This window comes from Colius striatus, chromosome Z (genome assembly GCF_028858725.1).
Source record: "Colius striatus isolate bColStr4 chromosome Z, bColStr4.1.hap1, whole genome shotgun sequence".
Taxonomy (NCBI): Eukaryota; Metazoa; Chordata; class Aves; order Coliiformes; family Coliidae; genus Colius; species Colius striatus.
Genome location: NC_084790.1, coordinates 53,114,100 through 53,139,683, shown reverse-complemented (window position 1 = coordinate 53,139,683; position 25,584 = coordinate 53,114,100). Strand labels below are relative to the sequence as shown.

General features: G+C 39.9%; 1 protein-coding gene across 3 annotated transcripts in view; it reads left to right on the top strand.

The window, feature by feature from the left end:
* The window catches only part of PUM3 (pumilio RNA binding family member 3), a 46,635-nt gene that overhangs the window by 2,469 nt on the left and 18,582 nt on the right, over positions 1-25,584 (top strand). For 2 of the 3 annotated variants that reach the window (XR_009820914.1, XM_062019079.1), the window contains exons 2-11: positions 8,434-8,607; positions 8,884-9,007; positions 9,502-9,542; positions 18,133-18,239; positions 19,450-19,632; positions 20,828-20,963; positions 22,456-22,531; positions 23,299-23,392; positions 23,602-23,668; positions 24,231-24,405. Coding sequence is in view for 2 of the 3 variants with exons in the window: in XM_062019079.1 (XP_061875063.1) it covers positions 8,978-9,007; positions 9,502-9,542; positions 18,133-18,239; positions 19,450-19,632; positions 20,828-20,963; positions 22,456-22,531; positions 23,299-23,392; positions 23,602-23,668; positions 24,231-24,405 (909 nt within the window). In the remaining variant the exon portion in view is untranslated. Of the gene's footprint in view, positions 1-8,433; positions 8,608-8,883; positions 9,008-9,501; positions 9,543-17,715; positions 17,788-18,132; positions 18,240-19,449; positions 19,633-20,827; positions 20,964-22,455; positions 22,532-23,298; positions 23,393-23,601; positions 23,669-24,230; positions 24,406-25,584 lie in introns of those variants that run through there. The other variant, XM_062019080.1, reaches the window with a different exon arrangement.

The following is a 25,584-nucleotide window of genomic DNA, read 5'->3' as shown; positions in this document are numbered from 1 at the left end:
GGTTTCTAGCTACAGCAGCTCTACTTGAATTCCATTACATTCTTGTTTAGTTGCTCTGACACATTAGCCGCAATGCCTCTGAAGTATTTTTTCCCATTTAATCTAACAGCTCTTTAGACAAATAAAACAAGCTTCTTTGAGTACTTATTTTTTTTAAAATTGTTTTTGGTTCTGTTGATGTATTGCTGTACTTTTTTGTCCCTTTCAAGTATCAAGAATATAAACACATACAGGATTTAAGCTTCTAAAGAACAAAACACATCCAACTCTCATTTTACCGAACAGGAGTAAACAGCATTGTGCTCAGTCATGGTACTTTTAATGTGAAACAAGATTTAGAGTTATTGAAGCTGAGAACAGGAACCTGGCAGCTGCAGCATCTGTGTATTTAAGTGCAGATTTTATAGAAGTGCCTGTTATACCAGCTCACTGCTCATTAATTGGATTTGCCTGAGGTTACCAGGAACAACAAAATCCCCAATATCTTTGCTAAAAAAGTGCTATTGGCTGCACCTGATAGTTTGGAGTAAGTTTGGAGAGAGCAAATAGGGTGTTTTTGGTTGTTTTTTTATTCAACAGATACTTAGTCAAAATTCAACAGCAGCCTAACAAATACATAATTTTTCTTTCTAGTTATATAAAAATTAAACTCAGTGATATCTAAGTACGCTGCTCTGCAAAACTAACTTTTTATTCAGAGGACCTGATAGGAGTTAGACAATACTGAAAGAGAGGGCTTTTTTTTGTTGTATTAATCTTTTTTTAAATTCTAGGTGTGGGGGTTTTTTTTGTTTTTTTTCACTTACCTTCCGTGTTCCAGTGTCTGCAATAAGTTCGTTTGTTGTAAATGACGGGCATAAAAGCTGTGAGACAGCAAGTTATTTTCTTTTTATCCCTTTACAACTGAAAGAAGATTAGAAATCTGCAGTAAGTTTGTGTTGTGTTCTTTATATGTGTTAGGTGAAGTAAAAAAAAGAAAGAAGAAAAAGTTGGGAATTGCATATCTTCAGATATGCTTAGGAGTTTTTTTAATACTGTTTAATTATTGCTAATCAGAAAGTATGAGCGTCTATGGATGGCCATGAATTTTAGAGGAATTAGTACAAATAAGTAAAATCTCCAAGGAAAATCTATTCTATTTTAACACATTTTTACATCATTACTTAAATTTAAGATCCTTCACGTCTTCTTTAATAGTTGCTGTTCTGAGTTCCAACTTTTGAACTTTAGGAGCAATTATATCCAATTTTTAGCTGAGTTATTACTCTTTAAAAACTTTTGTTGTTGTTGTTTTTAAAAAAGATGTTACCTACTCTTTAGGAAGTAGTTCTGTGTCCCCAGAAGCAGATGGGAAATTCATATTGACTTAAATATGCTGATTGTTTCCCAGCTGTGGCAGAAGACAAACTGCAGACAAGCTGAATAGGAGTGTTCACTCTCACAGGATATGATAGCTGTAGAGAAGCCTGCTGCCTTTTGTCTTAAGTACTGATATTAAAGGTCATATATTGAGATTTTTAAAAACTAGGTGGATGCAAAACTAGACATGAGCTGGCAATGTGTGCTGGCAGCCCACAAAGCCAGCCATATCCTGGGACCCATCAAAAAACATGTGACCAACAGGTTGAGGGAGGTCATTCTCCTCTGTTCAGCTTTCATGAGAACCCACTTGGAGTGCTAGTCCAGCTCTGGGGTCCTCAGTGCCAGAGAGAGATGTTGCTGTTGGAGTCTGGAGTAGGACCACTAAAATGATCAGAGAGCTGGAGCACCTCCCACCTAAGGACAGGCTGAGATATTTGGGATTGCTCAGCCTGGAGAAGGGAAAGCTCCAGAGAGATCTTACTTAAAGAAATCAGTACAGAAGTTCTACTTGTGAGGAGTGCAACCGTTTGAGAAACTATTTACTAGGGGTGGAGAAAACTGTCCCTGGGGGAAGTGCTACAGAGGCCTGGGGCTTCTGCTTTGCTTTTTTGCAAAGGAGCAGTGTGAAAGACATATCTAAAGCAGGTGTCTTTGAAAGGATGTTGGTATTTTTGATCCCAGGAATCAGTTTTAGTTGGGCTTCATTCAGTTTCTAAACTACTCCATTTTTAGACTATCAGTGCAGTAACACTAAGATATCTCTGGCAAGTTATCAAACTGTAGAATTGATTACCATGAGTTTAATGTTTAGCAGTGAATGTTAGCACAGGTACTTAGCTAGTGAAAACTTTACAGACAAATGCCTCAGTTCTTCGACAAGATGGAGCCAAATGCCTCACTTCTTCAACATGATACATAACATAAAAGTTTTCAAATTAATTTCTGGTTTCAGATCTTAACTGGGAAAAAAAAGGGGAGGGAATGAGAAATAAAATCCTACCAAGCTTGTCTTGTTGTCATTAGACAAGTTTTGTATGCATTTGAACTAAAAATGACATCAGAAAAACAAGTAATTTTATATATATATATATATATATATATATATATATATATATAAAATCACTTTAAAATACAGGTCATTATGACAGTCCAAAAACTGTAATAGTTACTCCCCCCTTCAGTACCTTGCTGTTTCCTTACACTGAAAAGTAGAGCATTCAAAAGGAATTCTGAATATTATTGCCACCTTTTGTTTACTTCCATGTCAGTCTGGTCTACCTGTTGGATATTGTTTTTTCACTACACAGATAATGGTTTCTGGCTGCCATTTATGTGTCCAAGTCTTGCCTGATATCTTTTTTTTACCATTTAATAAACTTAAACTGAGGAGTGGGAAACAGTGAACTTTGCCATGACTGCATCAGTTTTTATTCTATTATGTGACTCCATGTTTTGTATGTACAACTGCTGGCTTAGTTATTGGTAGAGAAACAAATTTGAAACAGATCTTGCCTACCAAACTGGTTTGTAATTGGGAGGAAATTGACACGGGAATTTATTAAAGTCTCTGATGTGCACTAGGGTGGTCTTGCAAAGGTTCTGTCTCATGCAGCATAATGTTTGCCCTGTAATCTTTAGGTGATACTTGTGTGCAACTTAATGTCTTAAGTACACTAAAAAAAAAAAGATTGTAATTATGTGGTAAGTTGTCTGCTGTCTCATCTGTTGTCATATGCTGTGTAGTAGGGTTTACAGTATGGTGATAATGCACACTAAACACTAAAGGAGTGTATATTCAAACCAGATAAAGGAAGGCCCTTTTTATAATGAGTGTGATGAAGCACTGGAACAAGTTGCCCTGAGGAGTGGTGGATGTCCCATCTCTGGAAACATTCTAGGTCAGGTTGGACCAAGCTCTGAGCAACCTGATCTATTTGGAGATGTCCTTGCTCACTGCAGGGTGGTTGGACTAGATAACCTAACCGAAAACTTGTTACAGCCTTTCCATGCTTAAAAGGGGGCTTATAAAAAGATGGAAACTTTTTATCAGAGTTTGAAGTGACTGAAAAAAGAGCAATGGTTTTAAACTGAAACAACATAAGATTAGGTTGAACTTAAGGAAGAACTTTTTACTATTAGAATGGCGAGACACTGAAACAGGTGGCCCAGAGTTATGGATGCCCCATCCCTGGAACTGTTCAAGGTACAGTTGGATGGGACTTTGAGTACCGTGATCTAGTGGAAGATACTCATGCCCATGGTGGGGACTGTTGACTGGATGACCTTTAAAGGTCTCTTGCAACCCAAACCATTCTATTACTCCCTGTATTCTTTGGAACTAGTGTAGAATAAACATCTCATTAATACACTCTTAGTTTACCTCTACTTAAAAGTCTTGGCAGGTTAGATGTGGACTAAGCTTTATATTTTACATTCTTGTGTAATTACTCTTGAAAGTTCCTGTAAGGCAAGGTCAGATCAGGGATAAATGGAACTGCTGCTGAGATGCAAAATTTGAACAGGTGGAGTCATATAAATCTTCCTGATAGACTAACTATACTACTTTGACTTACTTTTGCAGCTGAGTAACTGTACTCTTATCTGTGACAGCTGACAATTACAGCCAATTAAAGACTGTCACATTTTTGTTCAGGAGCTTATGTGGGCCAACTGTTAGTCTTGCTGTTTACTTTTGAAAAATGCACAGAGAATGTGTATGTCAACTTAATTTTGTGTTTCTCTGTGGGTTTTTTGAAGTGTTGCATAAAAGCATGTTGTTTAGCCACATACATATATGGTTGCATATATGAGAGTCCCCTGAATGCGAGTCCCCTGAATCTTCTATGTAGTGTGAAGAAGTTATTCTGTTTTCTGTATCCCCTAGTGTTCAATATGTAAATAAGTTTAATTACAGGAGAATTCTGAAACACACAGTTCTTACGTATCTAGTTGTGTGGCTGCATACTTTTTAGACAGAAAACCATTGGACTATTTCTATTTCAGTATTAAGGATGCTGTCATGCTGTTTATTGTTTCAGCAGTGTTCATGTAGCAGTGCTTGCATAGATTACATTTTATGTGAAATAATTTGATCTGTTTGCCAACTTTTAGATGAGGAAAGATGTAAGTTTCTACTTAAATTGAATATTACAGAAATTAGTTTTGATCCTTTTTTTTTTTTTTTTTCCAAATGAACCTTTACTATTTTACCAACAACTTTTGTGTATTTAATATTCATGAATGCTTGGGGAGGGGAGGGATATGGAAATAAAGGAAAAGATAGCCAGAACACCAGCATGGCCACATTTGGTGCAAATAATTTGCAATTAATTTGAAGTGACTGTATATACGTGATACAAATTTACCTGTCTATATTTTCTTTTAAGGTATCAATTTTATTCCCCATTACTGTAATCTTTCCCTGCTTTCAAAGTCTTACTAAATCCAGGAGAATCACAAGAGAGCATGGTCTGTTGAAAGCAGCTTTCACACTCCTTTCAGTCATTGACAAAACGATAAAATACTGGATGTAATTTTTTTTTTTTTCCTGGATGTTTTTTTCCTTCACTAAACCTAGGAAATATTTCAACTGCTCACTGCTTTTGTTCAAACACATTGTGCTGAACATAACTTAGTGATTGCAGGAATTTAAGAAATACTGAGTGGGAGGTGAAAACATTGTTGACATTCCCACTTAGCTATACTTCCTTTCCTTTTTGCCACAGACTTACCACTGATTCCCAAAGGCACTGAGTCAGAAAGCTCTACTGCCATTACCATTATCTGCTTGTTTTTCATGTCCTAATATGACCTTTTTTTAAAAGACAAAAAATGCTAATATCTAAAAAAGAAACTTCAGTTGAGGTTAGTAAAACCAGCAAGCTGTCAAGATAAAGATATGGGTTAAATTATTTCTTCATCTCTTATTCTGAAACTCTTAAGGCGTATCTTTTAAATGACATGGCCAATATTCCTGCCTGATCAATAAAGTTGTATTAGTGATGGCAGAAATAACTTTCTGTGTTTAAAACCCTCAGTTCATGAATGTGCTGAAGAGGGTGAATTAACCCTGTCAAATAGTAGGTCAGTTCAAACAAGGTGGAGGTAGTTGGGACAAATAGTTGGCAGCTGTTAGCTTAAAGCAATGTATTTATTTGTTTTTACATCTCAGGTTTGGACTAATATTGCCTGGAAGTGGAAGTTAACAGTAATTTTGTGTCTATTTCTTATAATACACTGGTGTTCTGTATCTGTCATAAATTATTTATATTACTTCTGTAGAATCTTCCTTTTGTACAAAAGAGATGGATGGAATTTGTGGGCAACTGTAGCTTTCAAATATTTAATGTCAATTAACAGATTTTTTACTTCACGTGATGAGTGAGTAATAAGAATTTGTCAATGCATGGTAAATTTCAGTTTTATAAAGATTGTCTGTGTGCTTAATTTTTTTTTAAAAGTCGAATGTTTAAAACTTCCAAACTAGCTTTTCAAATCCAGCTAGATATGAACTCTTGATTTACTCTAAGTAAACATCTGGAGTAAAAAATGCCACAATAAGACAACTGATCTTTTCCCTGATATAAATCAACAGCTTAACCTACTTTCTCTCAGATACGCATGTAGAAGTACTGTCTTAAACTGGCATTCATTGACTTCCTGACAGTCTCAGTACATAGATTTTGGCAAATGCAGAATTGCCTTGGTTCTTCAGAACACTCTCAGCACATATTAGTGAGACACTGTTAAGAGAGGTTTCTGTTCCCAGTCTCTGTGTCCAAAACCTGACATCACCAAAATTTCTTTTAAAAAATAAAGTTTCTAATTGTGTTAAGCTCCAGAAGGCCAAAAGCACGGGGAACTTTAGCTTTCTCAAGTCACAGATACACTGAATTTTCTTTGTTTTCTCTGTATCTAAGGGCAAAAAAGCAAACAAACATTGATTTTTTTTTTTTTAAGTTATGTAATAGTAATAATATAGAATATCCGTGAAAAAACCTTTCTGTTTCTCTCTGTAAGAAACAAAACAAGTTTTCTTGTGAAAGACTCAGGTCAGACTGCAGTGGAGCACTTTAATTAAGTGTTCTTGCAAGAGCGGATGACCTAGCTAGTAGGCACACCTGATAGGTACCATATTCGGCTTTTTACTCCTTATGCCAGCTACAAGGTCCCTCCCTTGTTTCCCCCTTGATTAGGTACTCCAAGATTTACAACATCCTGAGGCGCCTACAATCCCCTCAGGGGTTGCCTGGTTCTTGTATTGTATCACCCATACCCCCACATGCAGCGCTCAAATATTTAATGTTAATTAAATGTCAATTAAGATTTAAGACTCCTCAGTCATCTGGTTAACACTAAAAGAAACAGATAACAGTAAAAATTCTTTTTCTTAATTTCTTTGTCTCCATTCCTGCAAAAACGACATCAACATTTCCTACATATCCATGCTACTGTTTCCAGTAAAAGTTAAAATATTTGTAATGCAAGCATCTCCACTGTGTGTGATAGAGATGTTACTGTATTCTACTGCCCTCTAGCCAACTATGTGAGTTATCTGTCACGGTCTGTGAGGGTCTGAAACAATTCAGGCTTCTTGTCTTTCATACATCTGTGCTGCTGCTGAGCTGTTATTTGACAGTCAATTTTAGATTCAGAATTCACCTATGAGCAAAATGGTAATTTGGTTTCCGAAACACAATCACATCATGTGTCTTCTCAGGTAGTCTCTGCTCTAAAGAACTTTTAAAACAGAATCTCTCACCTTGTTCTTAAAAATGGATACAAATACTTATCAGTAAAAAACAGCCCCATTGCTTTCTTGATTGATGGTGTGCTGAGTAGACAGTGAGTTTTGCTTTGTTTAGTAGTTTTATTGTCACATTAGCATGTAGATTATATTGCCAGGTAATGGCTGAAAAATAGTTAATTCTATCACTCATTCAAGCTTTAGTACAAATCCTTCACACAGATAATATATTTATCAGTTTAGCTGTAAGCAAAGACAATGCCATAATTCCACTGGAGTGTTGAAAACATATTGAACAGCTTGTTCTGGGTTGATTTTTTTTATCAATTGCTTTAACATATTAATATTTCAGTGATTTATCTAATAACATCAGTCTTTGGAAAAAGGTTGCTGAAGTAATTATCCATTTCTAGTTATGTTATAGCTATACCAGTGCAAGTACATCTGTGACAGTGTTTTGTATTACTTATTGGATTGTGTATATTTGTTTTTCCTGGTATCTATGGACACCAATACAAATCTCCTACAGTTCTGTGGCAAAGGATGCTTTATTTTATAGAACCTCCCAGCAGACACCTCAGATTAGTGTGCCAGAACCCACATTCTACTCATTATTTAATCATAAAAGGTTTGGATACTTCCCCATATGTGTGGTTACTGTACAGCTAAATATCATATGCATCTATGTGTAAATATATTAGAAGCCTTGAAAATGTTGTTCTTTTCCTTAATAACTTGCCATATTGAACATAATATTTTAGGTGCATTTCTTCTGTTCATCTAATGTTTTACTCCGTGGTTGACTATGACACATAGAAGTGGATAAATCTCCAGTATCCTGGTTTTTGAGTACTGGCCCATTTGAATGCGTGTCTGTAAGTGTAGTGCTATGCTCAGTTTATGCTTCAAAATAACTCACTGCAAACTCTTCAGCTTTTGAGTTGCTTTATCCTGTATCATGATTACATAAATAATCAAGAACAGTATTTTTACTTGGAGACTTGTGAAGACCTGTACTGAATTAAAATATCCACCTTTTCTAGCTAGCTACTTTTTCTCATAGATATGAATTACAAGACAGAAGTATTTTACTGTCCTTTGTTGATTCCACACAATGCATTTCATTGAGTTTGCTCCAGTGAACACCCGTCTTTAGAAATGTTAATGTAGCAAGGAAAGATGTTACCTTTCTATTTTACTCTCACGAACAGACTGTGGCAGTTGATTTACACTATAGGAAGTTTAATGCTAACCAAAGATCTCTGATATAAATTCTGTTGATGAAAGGAATCAACACTTTCTGTGTGCTTTTTCTTTTCTTCCAGCTGTTGGTGAGAAGCAACAACCTTTCTGACAAGATCACAGTTCTGTCTGGAAAAATTGAGATCTCTCTGCCTGAAAGTGTTGATGTGATAATTTCTGAACCAATGGGTTATATGCTGTTCAGTGAAAGGATGTTGGAAAGTTACCTCCACTCCAAAAATGGTTAAAATGAAACAGTAAGTGTGTTACCACAGTGACCTTCTGCATAGAGAAAGGAAGATAAGAAGCTTCTGAAATAAAAAGAACTTGAGTTGGTAGTCCAGGATTATCTGGTTTTACACCCTTGTCATATCTCTACCACCACCATCTAGAGGGGTCCAGAGGACTTAATATAATGATGCAGCCACCACTGCTATTGTACTATGCTATAACTTGTTGCGGTTTCACGGTGTAAACTGTGTTTCAGTGTGCTGCTGTTGCACTGATGGGTTCTGCTTGTGTTTTTATCTCAGCCTGCTGATACATACACTATGATTGCATCACTGTTGCAACATGCCATAATGGATGATGGCACAGTAGCCTCAAATGCCAGACAGCGGAGTGTAGATGAGAGCAGAATGGTCAAATATGATGAAGGTATTTTTGTGGAAAAACTTAATATATTGTTTTGGGGAAAAAAAGTGAAGTTCTAATTATTTTAACGTCTTTTCATTGGGCTTCTCCCTAATACATTATTCTAATACTTGTATGTTGCCTTCCGAATAACACGTGAGAGATTCACAGCATTTAGTGTTCATCCCTCCTGTCTTTAGGGAAGTTTTGAAGGGAATCTGTAAGTTCCATGGCCTTATGGGAATCTTCTTTGAGAGGCAAAGTCGAGCATTCAGTTACTGAATCATCTTGCAACATGAACTGCTAAAAAATGAGCTGTGAAGTCTCTTTAAAAAAACTTTTTCAAAAAGACCCTTCTCAAGTAAAATTACTGCAGTGTAGAAGTTTTTGAAACATGGGCTTAATCTGTGCATCAATGCAAGAATATAATGACTTGGCTTTTGAGTTGTTCCAAACTTGTAAATCACATTTGGGTAGTACCTTTCAAGTCAGTAACTGATCTTAAGTCTCTTGTTTAGATTCTGAAGGTCCAGTTTCACAGGAGGGCTTCTGAAAACTGGTAAGTAGGCAGCTCATTATCAGTTTTAAGTAAGTGAATACTTTTTTTTAAAGATACATGCCTAACTTTCTGATTGCTTACTGGTAGCGTGGGGATGAATCACCTTACATGGTGATTATTGAACTTTAGTACTGTCTAAGAAGTGAGTTGAAATTGTGACATTTTGAGAAAGTTGCTAATATTTAGTACCAGTTAGGTTTGGAAAGTTTCTCTTCCAAATTCTCTGCAAAATTGTGAATATTCTCCCCAGTTTTAAAAAGCATATCCATTTTCTGAGTGGATGTTGTGCTTCATTTAAATTTCTGTGGATTCTTCCTATGTGATGTACTTGCAAAAGAAAGGCTGTCTCCTTTTCCCTCCCTTCATTTACCTCTGCTGCCTTTCAACTATGAATTGTGCTTCATACCAGATTAGAAAAGGGTGAAGAACTATGCTCAGGTGTAGTTCATGAAGACAAGGCTTTTTTATCCTCTCTCCCTTGACACATACACAATAGAGTGCAGGAGCTTTTATTTAAGCTGATAGGCAGTCTGGTGCACTGTCCACTAAAAACAATTAAAAGTTATTCCTCTGGTTTCCGGAGCTGCTAAGAGTGCAAAATCCTAATGAAAATGCTTTCTTGCAAACTCATAGATCAGGATTTCATTCTCTGTTCTGTCACTGATTTGCCACTTTCAGCATCTGTAAAGAAGAAAAAAAAAGATCTCTTGTAACTCTATGGAGCATCCATTGCAAGAAAGACTCAGTTGTGAATCGGGTGCTAATGTTTCCGTTGCTATACTGAGGCGTAGTATGCTGCAGATGGTGATCGTTTTCTTGCACACAGTCCCAGATATGTGAGCATAGGAAAGATTCTTTGGCAGTCTTCACAGAAAATTAGTATTAATTCCCCTGTCCTGAACAATTTCCAATTTGGTAGTTACCAAAAAACCCCCAACCAACAACCAAACCTTCAGCTGTATCTATCTGAGATGACTCAATTCCAGATATTCTACATGCAGACATTTAAGCTGAATAATCTGTCATCCACTGCAAGGCTTTCCAAGAATTGTTTAAAGGGGAAAACCAGATTTTTTTAAATTCTGTTTTAGTAACTAATTTCTCTTTGCGCTAACAATGATTTTGTCATTGACATTATTATCACAGACTGTAGTAATATTATGTAAGTATGATAGTGATCAGGTTGATGTCTAAATCACAACAGACTGCAGTCTTTCCTCCACTCATCTTTGCAAAACAATGTCCCCCATTTTTAACAGATCTTCTTTATTACCTACTTTTATTTTTTTTTTTGTGAGAAAGTTTCAACCAAACTAACCACAGGTATGTCACACAATTACCCTTGATGATGCTCCTTGTATATCAGGTTCTATTTGACACATTCCTGAACAAAGTATTTTATGAGTCTACAATCCAATTTATTGCTGTCTTGAGATGTCCCCTGAGCAGAGTGCCATGGTATCTGCAACACCACAAAAATATGTACAATTTTGCCAGATGTCAGCCTAATTTACAGGAGGCTTTAGATCTCCCTTAGCTAACTCGTCAGTCAGTAGTCAGATACACAGTGGACAGTGATTCAAAACTACTGTGAACAAAACATTGCTGAATAGCACTAGAACTTAAGATAATAAATCTTATGTTTAATGACCTCTGAAAACAGACAGTTTTTAAGTTTTCACTTCAAATCACTGTAATTCCTTTGGTGTGAAATGAACATTTCAGAGGATGTGTAAAGAGATCCCAAGCAATTTTTAGTGTAATACTTCTTTGCTAATACATCTTCAGAGGTGGAAGGGGAAGCAGAAACTTGGTTTTACTTTTACGAGTATTTTTCTATGCTGAGGTTCCCCAGTTAACATGACAGAGATCCTCAAGTGTATATTAATCCAGTAACACTGGAGAAGCAGTAATAAAAGAAGATGATATGACAGAATATGAAACAGGGTTGAATTCAGGAAACACCACAACTCAGGAAATTGCACAGAACTGACCATGGTACTTTTTAAAAAAGTAAATCACCAGCACCCAAAATCCCACCAGAACAAGTCTTTCTTTGCTAGTATCTGATTAAGGACATACTGAGAGCCGAAAGGTGGATACAGTTTTGCTAAACTTCAGGTGGAACTTCCAAATGATTTGAAGCGAATAGTGCTTTCTCAAGATCTGTTAGGAATGCAGGGCTCGGTCTGGAAAACCTGCAGGTCAAAGAGCATACACAGTCTTTGTATGGAAATCAGTATGGAAGAGAAAAAGCCAGCCTTCACTCACAACATTCAACTAAATGCTGGATTTCTGAGGATCTCAGAGACTCTCCCAAGAACACTGATGCCAGGACATGCACGTTAAGAATCTTCTTTGTTCATCCACTCTCAAAATAGCGAGGTAACAATAAGAACAAATGGCTCTGCAGATGGGTGTTTTGAGCCAACTTTGAAAAAAGAGAAGTATAATTCACTGAAGTTGTCAGGTGGATGAAGCTCTTAGCAGGTATATTTAACAAGAAAGAAACAGCAAGTGAGCAATATCGAGATGCACAGGAACTCTTGTCATCTATTTTCCTGAATAGGTGGCAAAATTACTTCAGCTCCATCACTTCTATTAGGTCCTTATACTTTGGAAAATAACATTAAATTGAGTTGTCTCTCACACAGTCTAAGTGAGCAAATGAAACATCATAACTGCAGATTATTTTGTGTTTCTCAATGTAACCAGATATCCTGGGGTAACGTTGCTACTAACAATTCACTATTTATTTACAATTGCATCTCATCATCTTTTCCCACTCAGTTGACTTTTAACAAGCATTGTACTGAATTCTAAGTCAGTCAGAAAATTAGCAATCATGATGACAGAAGCATGCAGGCAGCTATAGGCAAAAGCACAATAGGGAGTTGGGGGGGGGGGGGGGGGGCATGAAATACCTGTGCCTCTGTTGTCTCCTTGGCTATGGTGTAGTCCAGGAAGTCATCCATAAAAGCATTACATGTTGTCACCACCCTTTCCAGCTTCCACCACGGCAGCAGGAGTCACTGTCCTCTCTGCTGCTCATCACTCAGGATCAACCAGTTACAAGCTTCCTTTAGATTTGGATCTTCAGGGATCCATTTGGACGGCCAAATTCAGTTATTCCTACACATCAGTGGATGGTTTTAAAAAAAAGAGGATTTTTTTTTTTTGCATTATGAAAGGGTTGGGTACACTTAGTCAAAGCAGAGTATACCCAGCTTTGCTGGCTAACTGAAAGACCATCTTTCCTGCAGTGCCTTAAGAATGAAAAAGGGCAGAGGTCTTTGGCACACTGCAGCTGGAGCAGGAGAATCACAAAAGGCTTTGGCTGTAGCTGTAGTTCAGAAGTCTGCATTCTTTTGACAAAGAAGATTAAGAAAAATAAGTCTTCAGTTTTAAAGGAAGTTTATACCCTTGTGGCCAAGAAGGCCAATGGCATCCTGGGATGCATCAAGAAGAGTGTGGCCAGCAGGTCAAGGGACGTTCTTCTCCCCCTCTACTGTGCCCTGGTGAGGCCTCATCTGGAGTCCTGTGTCCAGTTCTGGGCTCCTCAGCTCAAGAGGGGCAGAGAACTTCTGGAGAGAGTCCAGCGCAGGGCCACCAAAGTCATCAGGGGACTGGAGCATCTTCCTTATGAGGAAAGGCTGTGGGAACTGGGGCTGTTTAGTCTGAGGAAGAGGAGATTGAGGGGAGATCTTATTAACATTTATAAATATCTAAAGGGTGGCTGTCAGGAGGTTGGGACATCCCTCTTTTCTATAGTAGGTAGCAGCAGGACAAGGAGTAATAGAATGAAGCTGGAACACAAAAAGTTCCAGTTAAATACAAGAAAAAACTATTTCACTGTGAGGGTGAGGGAGCCCTGGCACAGGCTGCCCAGAGAGGATGTGGAGGCTCCTTCCTTGGAGGTCTTCAAAACCTGCCTGGCCATGTTCCTATGTGACCTGATCTAGGTGAACCTGCTTCTGCAGGGGGGTTGATCTCTAAAGGTCCCTTCCAACCCCTATCATTCTATGATTTTATAATCATGAATTAAAAGGCCATGCAGGAGTGGTGCTCTCTCCAGAGATGATCACCAGCTGAAAAGCATGGTGATCAATCCATTTGCAAGGACTGCAGAACTACCTGCTATAAATTAATAGTCTTAGACAAGGTGCCTGCAGCTGTCTTCAGAAAACTGCAAAAGTACTTTCAGTACCATTCACAAATGGAAAATAAACGATGCAGTTTTACCTGACTTCTGTGGTATGTATTTTCCTGCTGCCTTGGTAGTAGAAACAGACAGGTTATAGGCTGTGGTTACATTCTGGTTTTCTTACAGCTTTACCCTTCACATGTCTTCTTGGGAGAGGCTCACTAAACTGAGTCAAGCAGTCCTGACCAGGCAGTAGACAGTATTCCATTGTTGTAGTCTTCCCTACAACTTCCTTAATACAAAGTCTAGATCTAGTGTGTTGCAGAACCAATGTACTGTTTTTAGATACGAAAATTCGCAGAAAAATATGCTATCAGCAAATTGTAATGATTTAGCAATGAGCAGCTTTTGCTTGGTAACAGGGGGAGTGGGCTGCAGTGCAGAGTTCTCACACTCTCCCCTGGCTCTTGGTTCAGATCCACCTCCAGCCTGGCTGGGCCAATCTGGTTTCTCTGCCAGCACTATTTAAGGACAGGAATTTGAAGTGCTTGGGAGGAGGTGTAAGAGTGGTACAAGATGGAGGTGACCATGCAGACCCCACAGTCAGAGAAGGAGGAAGGAAGGAGGAGCACGAGACCAGAGACCCCTCTGCAACCTGTGGCAAGAACACAGGCTGTGGCCCCTGCAACCTATGGAGGGCCATGGCAGGACTGAGAGCCACCAGCAGCTCCGTGTGAGTGCGCACAGATGGGCGAGAGACTGTGTAAGGAGGCGGCCATGGCACAGGCCGTGCTGGAGAACCTGCGTGCCGCAGAGCAGCCCCACACGAGAAGCAGAGAGAAGCTGCAGCCTTTGGGATGAGCGCACGTCAGAACAGCCCATGCAAGGCTGCTGGGTGAAGGACCCTGCAAAGGAGCAGGGAGGATTGGCAAGGAGCCCACTTGCCCTGAGGAGAGGCAAATGGCAGAAGCCATCAGGAATAGACTGACTGAAACCCCCATTCCCTGCCCCCCTGGGCTGTTCATGGCAGAAGGAGAAAGACACTGGGATCAGGGCTCTGAGCCTGGGAAGAGGAGAGGGGTGGGGAGAAGGTGGTCTTACAGGGCTGGCTGTGCTCTTCATCATTGCGCCACTCTGTGTTGTTCTGTGTTTATTATGTTTTGGGGTTTTATGGTTATGTTTTAGTTGGTGGTATAGATTAAATTATTTTCTTCTTCCCCAAGCTGAGTATCCTGAGCTGTTTTGTTCAGGACTATAAGCAGCAATTAAGCCCTCCCTGCCCTTTAGGAATTCTCAAGTTTGTGTTACTTGAGTCTAATTGTGGTCTTTTGTCCCTTGATGGGCCTAAACCACGACACAAATGCATTTTTAAAAATGGATTTTTTTTTTAAAAAAATAAAATCATTGACTTATTTACTACAGATACTGGATAAAGGATTCTTGTTTGGCTATGGCAGATAAGCAGACATATTGTCACACTTCTGTGAATCTCTATGTAAATGTGAGATGTGCCATTTTAAAACTTCCTGTTACAGTTGTCATAGCTCTTACTTCTTTAAAGTCTGTTAACAAGTAAAAGAAGTACGTCATTCAGCACTACTGAATTCGTCATAGCTCTCCTTGAGCTGCAAGCCAGTGCCAGCAAAATGCCATATCAGGGACTGGTCCTAAGCGGAAACATGCTAGTGCTGCTTCTGGTACTGTAACAGGTTCATCCCACAGATGCACCAGAAGGGGTGGGAATGCACTGCATGAAAGAAGAAAAGTCTATAGACACTTGCTGGTGATCTTATCCAGTCTGTGACTATTTAGTGGAACAGGCTTCTTGCTCTTGGAATGCTCACTGCTCATTTTTGCTGTCCGAAGAGCACGATCCTTCTTTTCGTTTAGAAAAGCCATTGCCATAACCACATTTTCAAAAACATGCTTGGGATATCAAGTTGAAAGCCTCATGCTGAAGAAGTAATACACAATTACGGAAGATGCAATTTTGGAAGAATCTGAATGCAAATCTGAATCTTGAGGCTTTCACTAGAGAGACAGAATAGCAATACTGAATTTCAGCATTGCATTATCTTGTTCACACATTACAAATTCGATTTCTGAATTTTCATCTTCTGGTTTCTTTAATTATTCCCTATGGAATCAAGAATTCCATAACAATTCTTTAATAATTATCTATAGAATCAAAATAGCATCCAAAAGATAAATAAGACATAAAAAATATACATTAAAACATCTGTGCTGATACATGTCTCAGAACCCTCTTAGGAGGATTATGGAGACTTGATTAGGCCAAGAACTATCTTCTACAATTACAGCCTAGTTTAAGGTACAATAAGAAATCCTTATTTTCTTACACGAGAGATTTTTGAACCTGTAACCTGGTTGACTTGAAATCTCTCACTGACATTGGAAAATTTCATTGGTTTATTCTCTGGTCCATGTTTGTATGAGCAGCAATGAAGCTGAACGTAGCAATCTATTTTTTAATTGATCGTCGTCCTAATTCTTGAAAAAGTACCAAAAAATAAAAGGAAAATGTAACTAGTGTAGAGAATAGCCTTATCTCAAATATCTACAGAGGTTCTTCCAGACACTGAAGCAAAGCATTCAGGCTGTGGGAGCTTGCAGACCTGCAATGTAACGCCTCTTAAGCATGCAGAACACAAAACATTGCCCACCACTCCCTTTAAAGCACATACATTTCATATAGTTTTGACAAGTATGATGTTAACATTTCAAAGAGTGGAAAAACTAAACACTGTAATACTACCTACGCCTGTTTTATTTTGGAAGTCACTGCCAAGTGCTTTCCAGGAGACAAATAACAATTACTACCCCCAGCTGTACTGAAGAAAAAGCTTTCCTCTGTTACTGCAGAAGCTGGTAATTTAAAGAACCTTCTTAAGTTTTGGAAGGCAGGCATTCTTTGTTGCAGCACTGGATGCAATAGTTCCTGCTGCTGTGCACACCAAGTGACAAACGCACACTCACTGTGTACGTGAAGAAAAGGAGTATCCACATAAATCTAATGCATATGCTAGTACATTGTGGAACTGCCTCCACGCAAGGGTAAAAGTCTCTCTGGTGGTTGCTTTGAGGTAGACTTTTAACTCAGTTTGCCCATATATGGTCACAACTCACAACTTGGCAATGTCTGCTTTTGTAACTCCATCAGCAGAACCTCAGGATGCTCAGTCCTGACTGGCATACCAATTGCTCTTTAGCACAAAGAGTTGCTTACCTGCAGACCTGCCTGTCTTGTCTGTAGAAGTTTACACACAGGATGTCTGCTCTTCCATCCTTTCTATCTTTGGTATCACCTCTATCAAATAATTTTTGTCATTTCAGTCAAATGTCCTATGGGTAGTATTACAGAACTACTACATGTACTACGGTGTGACTTCATGTCATAGCTACTGCAATCGCAGTAACCAGTTGAAAGATCACAGGAGATGGATTCAAATAGTACCTACTAGGTCCAGAGGGATATGTGCTTTGTAGTTAGAAGTAATGTACTGATCAAAACAAACATAGATGAATTCTGGACAGACTCATCCTCACAGAGGATGTCCTTCCTGTAAGTTTCTCTGCCTGGGATGAGAGGAGCATTATCAACAGGGACATGGGGTGGGCCCAGGCACTTTGACTGAAAAGGACATAATCCCCTGGCCTGCCAGGTGCCAGAGAATGGACACAATCTACGTGCCACGCAGAGGACTATGTTACACGTGTATATGTGTGTGTGTGTGTTTGTGTGTGTGTATCTGTGGCGCCGCCCTCCAGCGGCCGCCTCCGCACCGCGGATCCGCGGACGGGCATGGGGCCTTTCCTCGTAGGCTGCGGCGTGAGTCTACACCAAGAGCAAGCGCTCCCCAGCACTCCGATGCAAGTAGCGGCGGCTCGGCCGCACAGCGCCGTGCACCGCGGGGTGAGGGAGGAGCGCAGCCACCCCTCCTGCTGGCGCGCCGTACTTTACGGCGCGCTGCTTCGTCACTGTCGCGCGGCGGAGGCCGGGCGGGCCAATGGAGAGCCGCGTCCGCCGGGGAGCCGCAAAGCGCGGTCGGCGCGGCACGTGTGAGGCGAGCGGAGGGGCCGGTGAGGCGGCGGCCGGGGTCGGGGCGGCGGGAGCGTGGGGTTTCTCCGAAGCAGCCTCTCTGCGCCCATCCCCGGGCGCGTCACTGGGCTTGGCCTCGGGATCCCTGGGGAGGGAGGCCGGGCCGTGCCAGCCCAGGCCCAAAGAACCGCGGCCTTGTCTAGTTGAGCCTCCGTGCGGCCGGCCCGCGGGTGACCTCACCCGGTCCCGCTCTGCCCGCCCAGGGCCGGGCAGCCGCCGCTGGCGGACTGGAACTCGGCGGTATTAGGAGAGGCGTGGGCAGTCTCGTCGCACCGCTGGCGAGGCAGCCACGGGGGACCAGTAACGCTGTGGTGTTCGCTTTGCAGTGTTGCCGCCATGGAAACGAAGGGTAAAAAGAAGTTCTTGGGGAGGAGTGGGAAAGCACGTCGTGGGAAAGTACAGCATGGGAAAAGGAAATTTAAAAAAGATAATGGTAAGAAGGAAACCCCCCCCCCCCCCCCCCCCCCCCCCAATTAGCTTTCCTGGCTGTGAGTAATCCTTACTCTGCACAGGCATGCTTAAGCTTTGTGTCTTATCTTGGTAAATTTACTCGTTACGCAATTACTAGCTTGATATATGACTGAAGAGAATGTTATCTACCTGAATTTCGTTAAGATTTTCATTGAAATGTCCCACAAGGTCCTTGTAGAGATGCTGCTGAATTACAGACTTTGTGAGTAGATGGTGAGGTGGATTGAATGACTGAGCCCAGAGAGTCATAATCAGTGGCACAGTCTAGTTAGAGGCAGACAACTAGCAGTATAGCCTGTCATCCAGAACAGAATTGGACCCAGTATTGAGTCCTGAGGTTGCTTTCCAGTGGTGCCCAGTGGCAGGACCAGAGGCAGTGGGCACAGGCTGAAACACCGGAGGTTCCTTGTGAACATGAGGAACGACTTCTTTACTGCAGGTGTGACTGAGCACTGGCGCTGGTGCACATGTTGATGGTGGATTCTTCCACCTTGGAGATAGTAAAAAACTGCCCAAATGTAGTCTTGGGCAATGAGCTTTGGGTGGCTTTGCATAAGCAGAGGAGTTGGACCAGATGACTTGCAGACCTCTCTTCCAGCTTCTGTCATTTTGAGATTATTCTGTCTTGCATTTGAAGCCTTGCTGACTGCATGACAACCTGGAAAAACTAAAGTTGAAATGCTTTAAATAGACTGCTGTGCAAGCCCTTCCACTCTTATTTGGTTGACATAAGGTTGTTTTAGTTAAAAAGACTGAAGATGATAACTTTTTCATTCCTGACTTTGCTCTCCCACATTAAAAAAAGGTTTATTTGAAAGTTGATGTGTGAAGTGCTCTGGGTTAGGACTGAGAAGATACCTTCCAGTGTTTACTCTCTTCTGCGTGAAACAGATGATGTCAAAACAGCTCTGGCTATGAACTGTGATGATGAGTTGGGGATTAATGGCTTTCATGTCAGGAGTGGTGAAATTCTTGATTGAGAATAAACCTTTTTATGCCTGCTGCCTGAAAATAAATGCTTGGGCAAAACTGAGGGACCCAGGGACTGCAATGAAAATGCTGGCTTTGAGAAGCATCTGAGAATTATGTAATTTTTTTTTTACTATAACAATTAGCACTTTTGAAGCAACATTACCTCTAAGATAACATCTTTCTGTTTTGCTGGTTAATAGATTTGAGTCCACCAAAGAAACTGCTTAACAAAAGAGATGAGGAGGGAAAGCCTAAATCCCTTACCAAGAAATTTGCAAAAGGACAGTTAACACCTGGAAGGGCTACTGTCAAACAATTCAAGAATAAACAGCATTCAGAAAAGTTTGCGGAGAAGAGGAAGCTCCAGGGTGGTGAAGAGGGAGGTGAGAAGAATTTTAAGCCCTGAGTATCAGTGGAAACCCTGTTTTGGGAAAGACACTGTTCATCTAGGTGTTGCTCTTTCCCTCTGCCTTGTTGTCACCTTTCTGAATTGGCTGCATGGCTCCAAATTTACTTCATGTTTAATCTTTCCTGTGGAAGAATTCATTTCACCCAATGTAAGCTTGAGGCCAAAGTCATGAGAATCAACAGTTACAAATTTACTTGGAAGTCAAAAGTAACGATGCAGTAGCAAATCCAAATATGTGGTGTGCCATCATAAAGCTATGACTGTTTTAAGGACAATATTAAGTGTCTAGCTTAAAGCTGGCTGTTTTCACACAGGTTTGGAATATATAGTTTTTTGTAGACCATTTTAGAAATGTAATCCTCTGATCTAAAAGTATAAAATTCAGAACACAAAAAAACCCATTAAACAAAGCTGATTATACTTTATATGATTTTTTTACCCGTTGTTCAAACTATTTAGTCACTTCTTCCAAAAAAACCCCAAACAACCCAACAACCGAAAGCTAAACTGAACCAAACAAGCAACAGAACCCCCCAAAAATCAAACTGATGTTACCACTGCTTCTTACACGTTACTGCTTGTTTTTGCGCTTATACCAGAGAGGCTGTCTGGTTGAAGTTGATTTATCTTAATTTTGTTTCTGGCACACAATAGCTCAATGTGGTTCCTCTGCTTTGGAGCAGAGCTCTACAGGGATAGTTAAACAGCTCTGTAAAATGAGAAGTTGAATCTTACGTGAGGGGTTCTGCAGAAAAATGTTAGTTGTGTGAAGGACAGTGGAAGGTATATTGAGTGTTTTGTTCTCACATGTTTGCAGAACACCTTGACATGGAACACACACTAGATATCTGGAAGTTTCGTAGCAGCAGAATGTTTGTATTGAGCTGCTTTATTGAACTGTTTGTTTTAACCCACAAAATACAGCCACAGTTTGACAGAGCTTTGAGGAAAAGTCAAGACCTTTTTTTTCTCATTTTTAATGTGTACCAGAAGTGGAAATTACTAGCTTAGCATACGTACTGTTTAGACTTTGTTTAGGCTTTCATGTTGGCTAACTGAGTGATTGTTAGTAATTGAAATCGTGGAGCTGCCACAGTTTATACTGACAAAGGGACCACTTTGCTTCTCTTTTATTGACTATAGAAAATGTATTTATTTTTTGTCTTAAGGGCCAGATTCAAAGAAGCCAAAGTGGAATGACTTCAAAAAGAAAAAAAAGGAGTTAAAGCAAACCAGACAACTTAATGATAAAAGTAATTATGACATAATTTTAAAATCAAAGCAAATATGGGAAAGTGTGAGAAGGTAATTATGTTTTTTTTTCACTTGGTTGACTTTCAGTCATATGTTGCACAAAGACTTTCTCCCTTTATAATTATTTGAAATTGTATTTCCACAGTGAAACTCCATGGGTGAATCACAAAGTCATAGAATCAATGAAGTTAGAATAGACCTTAAAGTGTCCAGCTGTTAATCTAACACTGAAGTCTCCACCACTAAACCTAAGCACAACATCTACACCTCTTTCAAATAAGTCCAGGGATGGTGACTCAGCTGCTTCCCTGGGCAGCCTGTTCCAGTGCTTGACAACTCTTTTGGGGAAGAATTTTTTCCTAATATCCAATGGATAAATGGCAACTTGAGGCCATTACCTCTTGGCCTATCACTTCTTACTTATGAGAAGAGGCGAACATTTGCCTCACTACAACCTCTTTGCAGGTAGTTGTAGAGAGTGTTCACATGTCCCCTGAGCCTCCTCCAGACTAAACACCCCCAGCTCCCTCAGCTGCTTCTTACAGGACTTGTTCTCCAGACCTTTCACCAGCTTCATTGCCCATCTCTGGACACACTCCAGCACCTCAGTGTCCCTCTTGTAGTGAGGGACCCAGAACTGAACACAGTATTTGAGGTGCAGCCTCACAAGTGCCAAGTACAACGAGACAATTGCCTCCCTGGTGCTACTGGTCACACTATTTTTGATAAAAGCCAGGATGCCACTGGCCTTCTTGGGCGCCTGGGCACACTGATGGCTCATGCTCAGCCATCTGTCAATTAGCACTCCCAAGTAATTTTACACAAGAGGACTGTCAGGCCACTCTGCCCCAAGCCTGTAGTGTTTCTTGGGGTTGTTGTGGCACAAGTGTGGGACCCAGCACTTGGCCTTGTTGAACTTCTTACAATTGACCTTGGACCATCATTCCAGCCTGTCCAGATCCCTTTGAAGAACCTTCTTGCCCTCAAGCAGATGTACACTTGCGCCTGGCTTGATAACATTACGTGCGGTTCTGTAGGTGATTGTAGTGTGGTGAGCTGTGATGCTAGAAATGTCTGGATTGAGCTCACTTGTATTTTAGGCTAAAATTTGTGAGTCATCTTTATTTTGTGAACCCCGAGTATGTACTTGATTCAGCTTGATTTTGCAGTGAGATCACTGCATGAGTTTTTTGTGGAGATTTACTTACTGCCTGGGAGGAGGTGCAGTTCTAGAACTGACCCTCCATCAGAGGAAGGAGTTAATTCTACTTGCTCCGATTGTCTGCTTTGCAGACTTGAATTTACTGTCTTTAATAAAATTGTACTTAAAATAGTTTTGAAGTGTGTAAATCTAGTTTGGTTTCTAGGAACTGAGACTGCTAAGTTTTATCTATCTGCAAGTTTAATGAATGACTGTAAATTTGGAGTAGCAGGAGCTAATTTAATTTTATTTTTTACTGTCCCTTTTCGTAATATACAGATACAAGTGAATCATAAAAAGCTGCTTTCTCAGCTAAGATTGTTCTACTTTTTTTTCTTGTAGGAAGAAATGTGATAAGGAGAAGCGGGAAAAACTAATGAGTGAACTGGAGAAGCTTCTTCATGGGAAAATTAAAAGTGTAAGAGAAACTAATACCATAATGCATGACTTTAAACAATGGTGAAATGTGAACACACTTTTAATGATAGAATACTAATCAGTTCTTCTAGAAACTGCAGGGGACCTTTGAAAACTGAGTAAAAAAGAACACGAACAAGCTTGAAAGGCTGCATTTTGTACCTAGTTTTCAGGACGGTATTCCTGCCATGTTGTGACTAACAGCTGGCTATTACAAGGCTCACCATTTTGCCAGGGAGCTTTAGTCCAGTGAAATTTGGCCTTAGCCAAAGTTCAAAACCAGCCACTTAGAGTTTTGATTAATTACAATTGCTGCTCTGTGACGTTCTTTTACGGAAATTAGTGTCCTGTTACTTAACTATACTGAACAGTCTTTCTGCTTAGTTCTTGAAATGTATGAATTTGCAGTGAAATGCATGCTGGGTTTTAAAGTAATTCATGATATTGTGTGCTGAAGGGTAACTGTGTCCTTGCACTCAGAGCATATGAGAGACAAGAAGATACAACTTCATGGTTCACTTTGAGTATTAAAACCTTGATGTATATCCTTGTCAGCATTTGCAAGTATTGTCTATATTTTTTTCAATGGAATACTTAAAAAGCAGTAAAAACATTAGAACAATACATTATAAACAGGAAACTACTTCTGTAATGGACATTACCAGCTACCTGTGGTGTTAAAATACTTTAGAGTAAGTGCACTGAAATAAATTTGGGGCATAGTGCCATTTGAGCGGACTGGGGTAATGAAACATCTCTGTCCTGCAGCTGGCGTTTGCACATGATTCAACTCGAGTGATCCAGTGCTTTATTCAGTATGGTAATGAGAAGCAAAGACAAGAGACATTTGAAGAGTTGAAAGGTACTTTCTTCTCATTTACATTGTACCTTTATGCTACTGTTAGGATGCATTGAAAGAGTCTGTGTTATTTTATATAGAGTAGTCTTAACTTTCAGATGTACTGATAGATCCTTCCTAGTGACCTCTTAAAACTCATTTTAAGTAATGGCATCTTGTTTTGTAGTTAATTTAGTGAAAAAAAAAACAACTGAATGTTTTTTCATTTCTAGATAACCTATTAGAGTTAAGCAAGTCAAAATATTCCAGAAATATAGTGAAGAAGTTTCTTTCGTATGGGTGAGTATGAAGTGAATTTGCTTAGCTGTGTTACATTGCTTAATTTCCAGTGAGAATGTTGCCCTTAATCTGTAGTGCATCGATCGTGGATAAAAAAACATGTCTTTGGAAGCATCTTTATAGTAGTGACAAGATGGGAGAGTGTCTGGTACTACTAACAGCAGTTTTCCTTTTGCAAAAACTAAAGCTAAAGCTGTACACATCAAGGAAAACATATGGCAAAGTAGTGTCAGGTGTATACTCAAAGTTGATCTGTACCTTACACAAAAAAAAATGGCTTTTCATTTTCTCTGCTTAATGTTTATTGAAGGCATCTTTTGTTCTGTAGAATTTGTCCACTGGTTTCTCTACTTTCTCTCAAAATGCCTTAACGATTTTTCCAGGTTCCTGACTTTCTCACCATATATCCCTAAATGACATGAGGCTGATCCAAATGCATGTATTTCCCAGTTTCTGCACTAAAACTTATAATCTAAATGTGCTTCCGAAGATAAAACCATTGATAGGCCAGCTTATCCTTAAAGGTTTTAACTGTTGCTCTCCATTTTTCCTTGTGAAACAGGACAAAACAACAAGTTGCGGAAATAATAAAAAGTTTTAAAGGGCATGTGAGAAAAATGCTGCGTCACGCCGAAGCATCAGCTGTGGTGGAATATGCATATAATGACAAAGCCATTCTGGAGCAGAGGAATATGCTGACAGAAGAACTATATGGGAACACTTTCCAGGTTTACAAGGTGATGTTTCACTACTTTCTAAGTCCAAGGTGTATTAGTACCTACATCATTGTGTTAGGAATACCTTACTGATCTTGCCTACTGTTTCCTTTCTGACGCAATTTCTTTCTGTCAGCTGTCGAAATATAGTCTAGTTTCGCATGTTTAAATATTAAAGGTTACGTGCACATTTCTATTCTAGACTAAAATGTTGTGATGCTCTTCTTTTTTTTCAGTTTGAGCAATGTGAATTATTGCCTTAATGTATGATTGTTCTCTGCTCACCAGACAGTCTGGTATCATGTAGTTGGAGTTGTCATAGCTTTACAGCATTTAGCTTGAAGGAGTCATCCTTGCTGAGATAAGATTTAGGCTTAATTCCCTATTAATGCTATAGATGGTTTTTGTGATGGAACACCCTTATGTCTTATGAGGACTGTGGCAGAATGTGCCTTTGTCTGTATTCAGTTTGCCATTTGGGCCTAATTTTTACCTTTGTTTTCTTTTCTTTTCTCATGGAGACTAGAGGACTTGAGTACAGACTCTCTTGAAACCATTTAGATCCTCACAAGACACTGGGAACCTTTTTAAAAATTACAGCCTTCTTTCTTGCTGAAATTCAAGATTGGCTTCCATTAGAGGCACAGGTGGTTTTATTTCCTACAACGTACAAAACTGTTATGCAGTTTTTGACTGCATGTATTGGTCTGGGATGGTGGATGGTGTGGATTTTCCACAGCAGCTCTTGCAGTGCTGTGCTTACTGTTGATATCAATATTATGACTACTGCTCGCACAGCATCAGGGCTGACCCTCCAGCATTCCTTCCCCCACCTTCACCAATAGCTGTGGCTGGGCACAATCTTGGGAGAGACCACGGCCAGAACAGCTGACCAAGGAGATATTCCATACCATATGACGTCAGCTCAGTAATATAAACTGGGGGAGAGGAGCAGGAAGGGGAGCGAAGGTTCATTTTTGGCCTTCCAAAGCAACCGCTACACGTACTGAAGCCCAGCTTCTCAGGAGGTGGCCGGACATCACTGCTGATGGGAAGTAGAGAGTAACAGCTTTATCTGCTTTTTGCTTCACTTCCCACATGCACACCTTTGCTGCTTCTTTGTTAACTGCTTTTATCTCAACCCACAAGACTATCATCTTATTTTCTCCCCTTCCCTGGGTTGCTGAGGAGCTGGGGGGA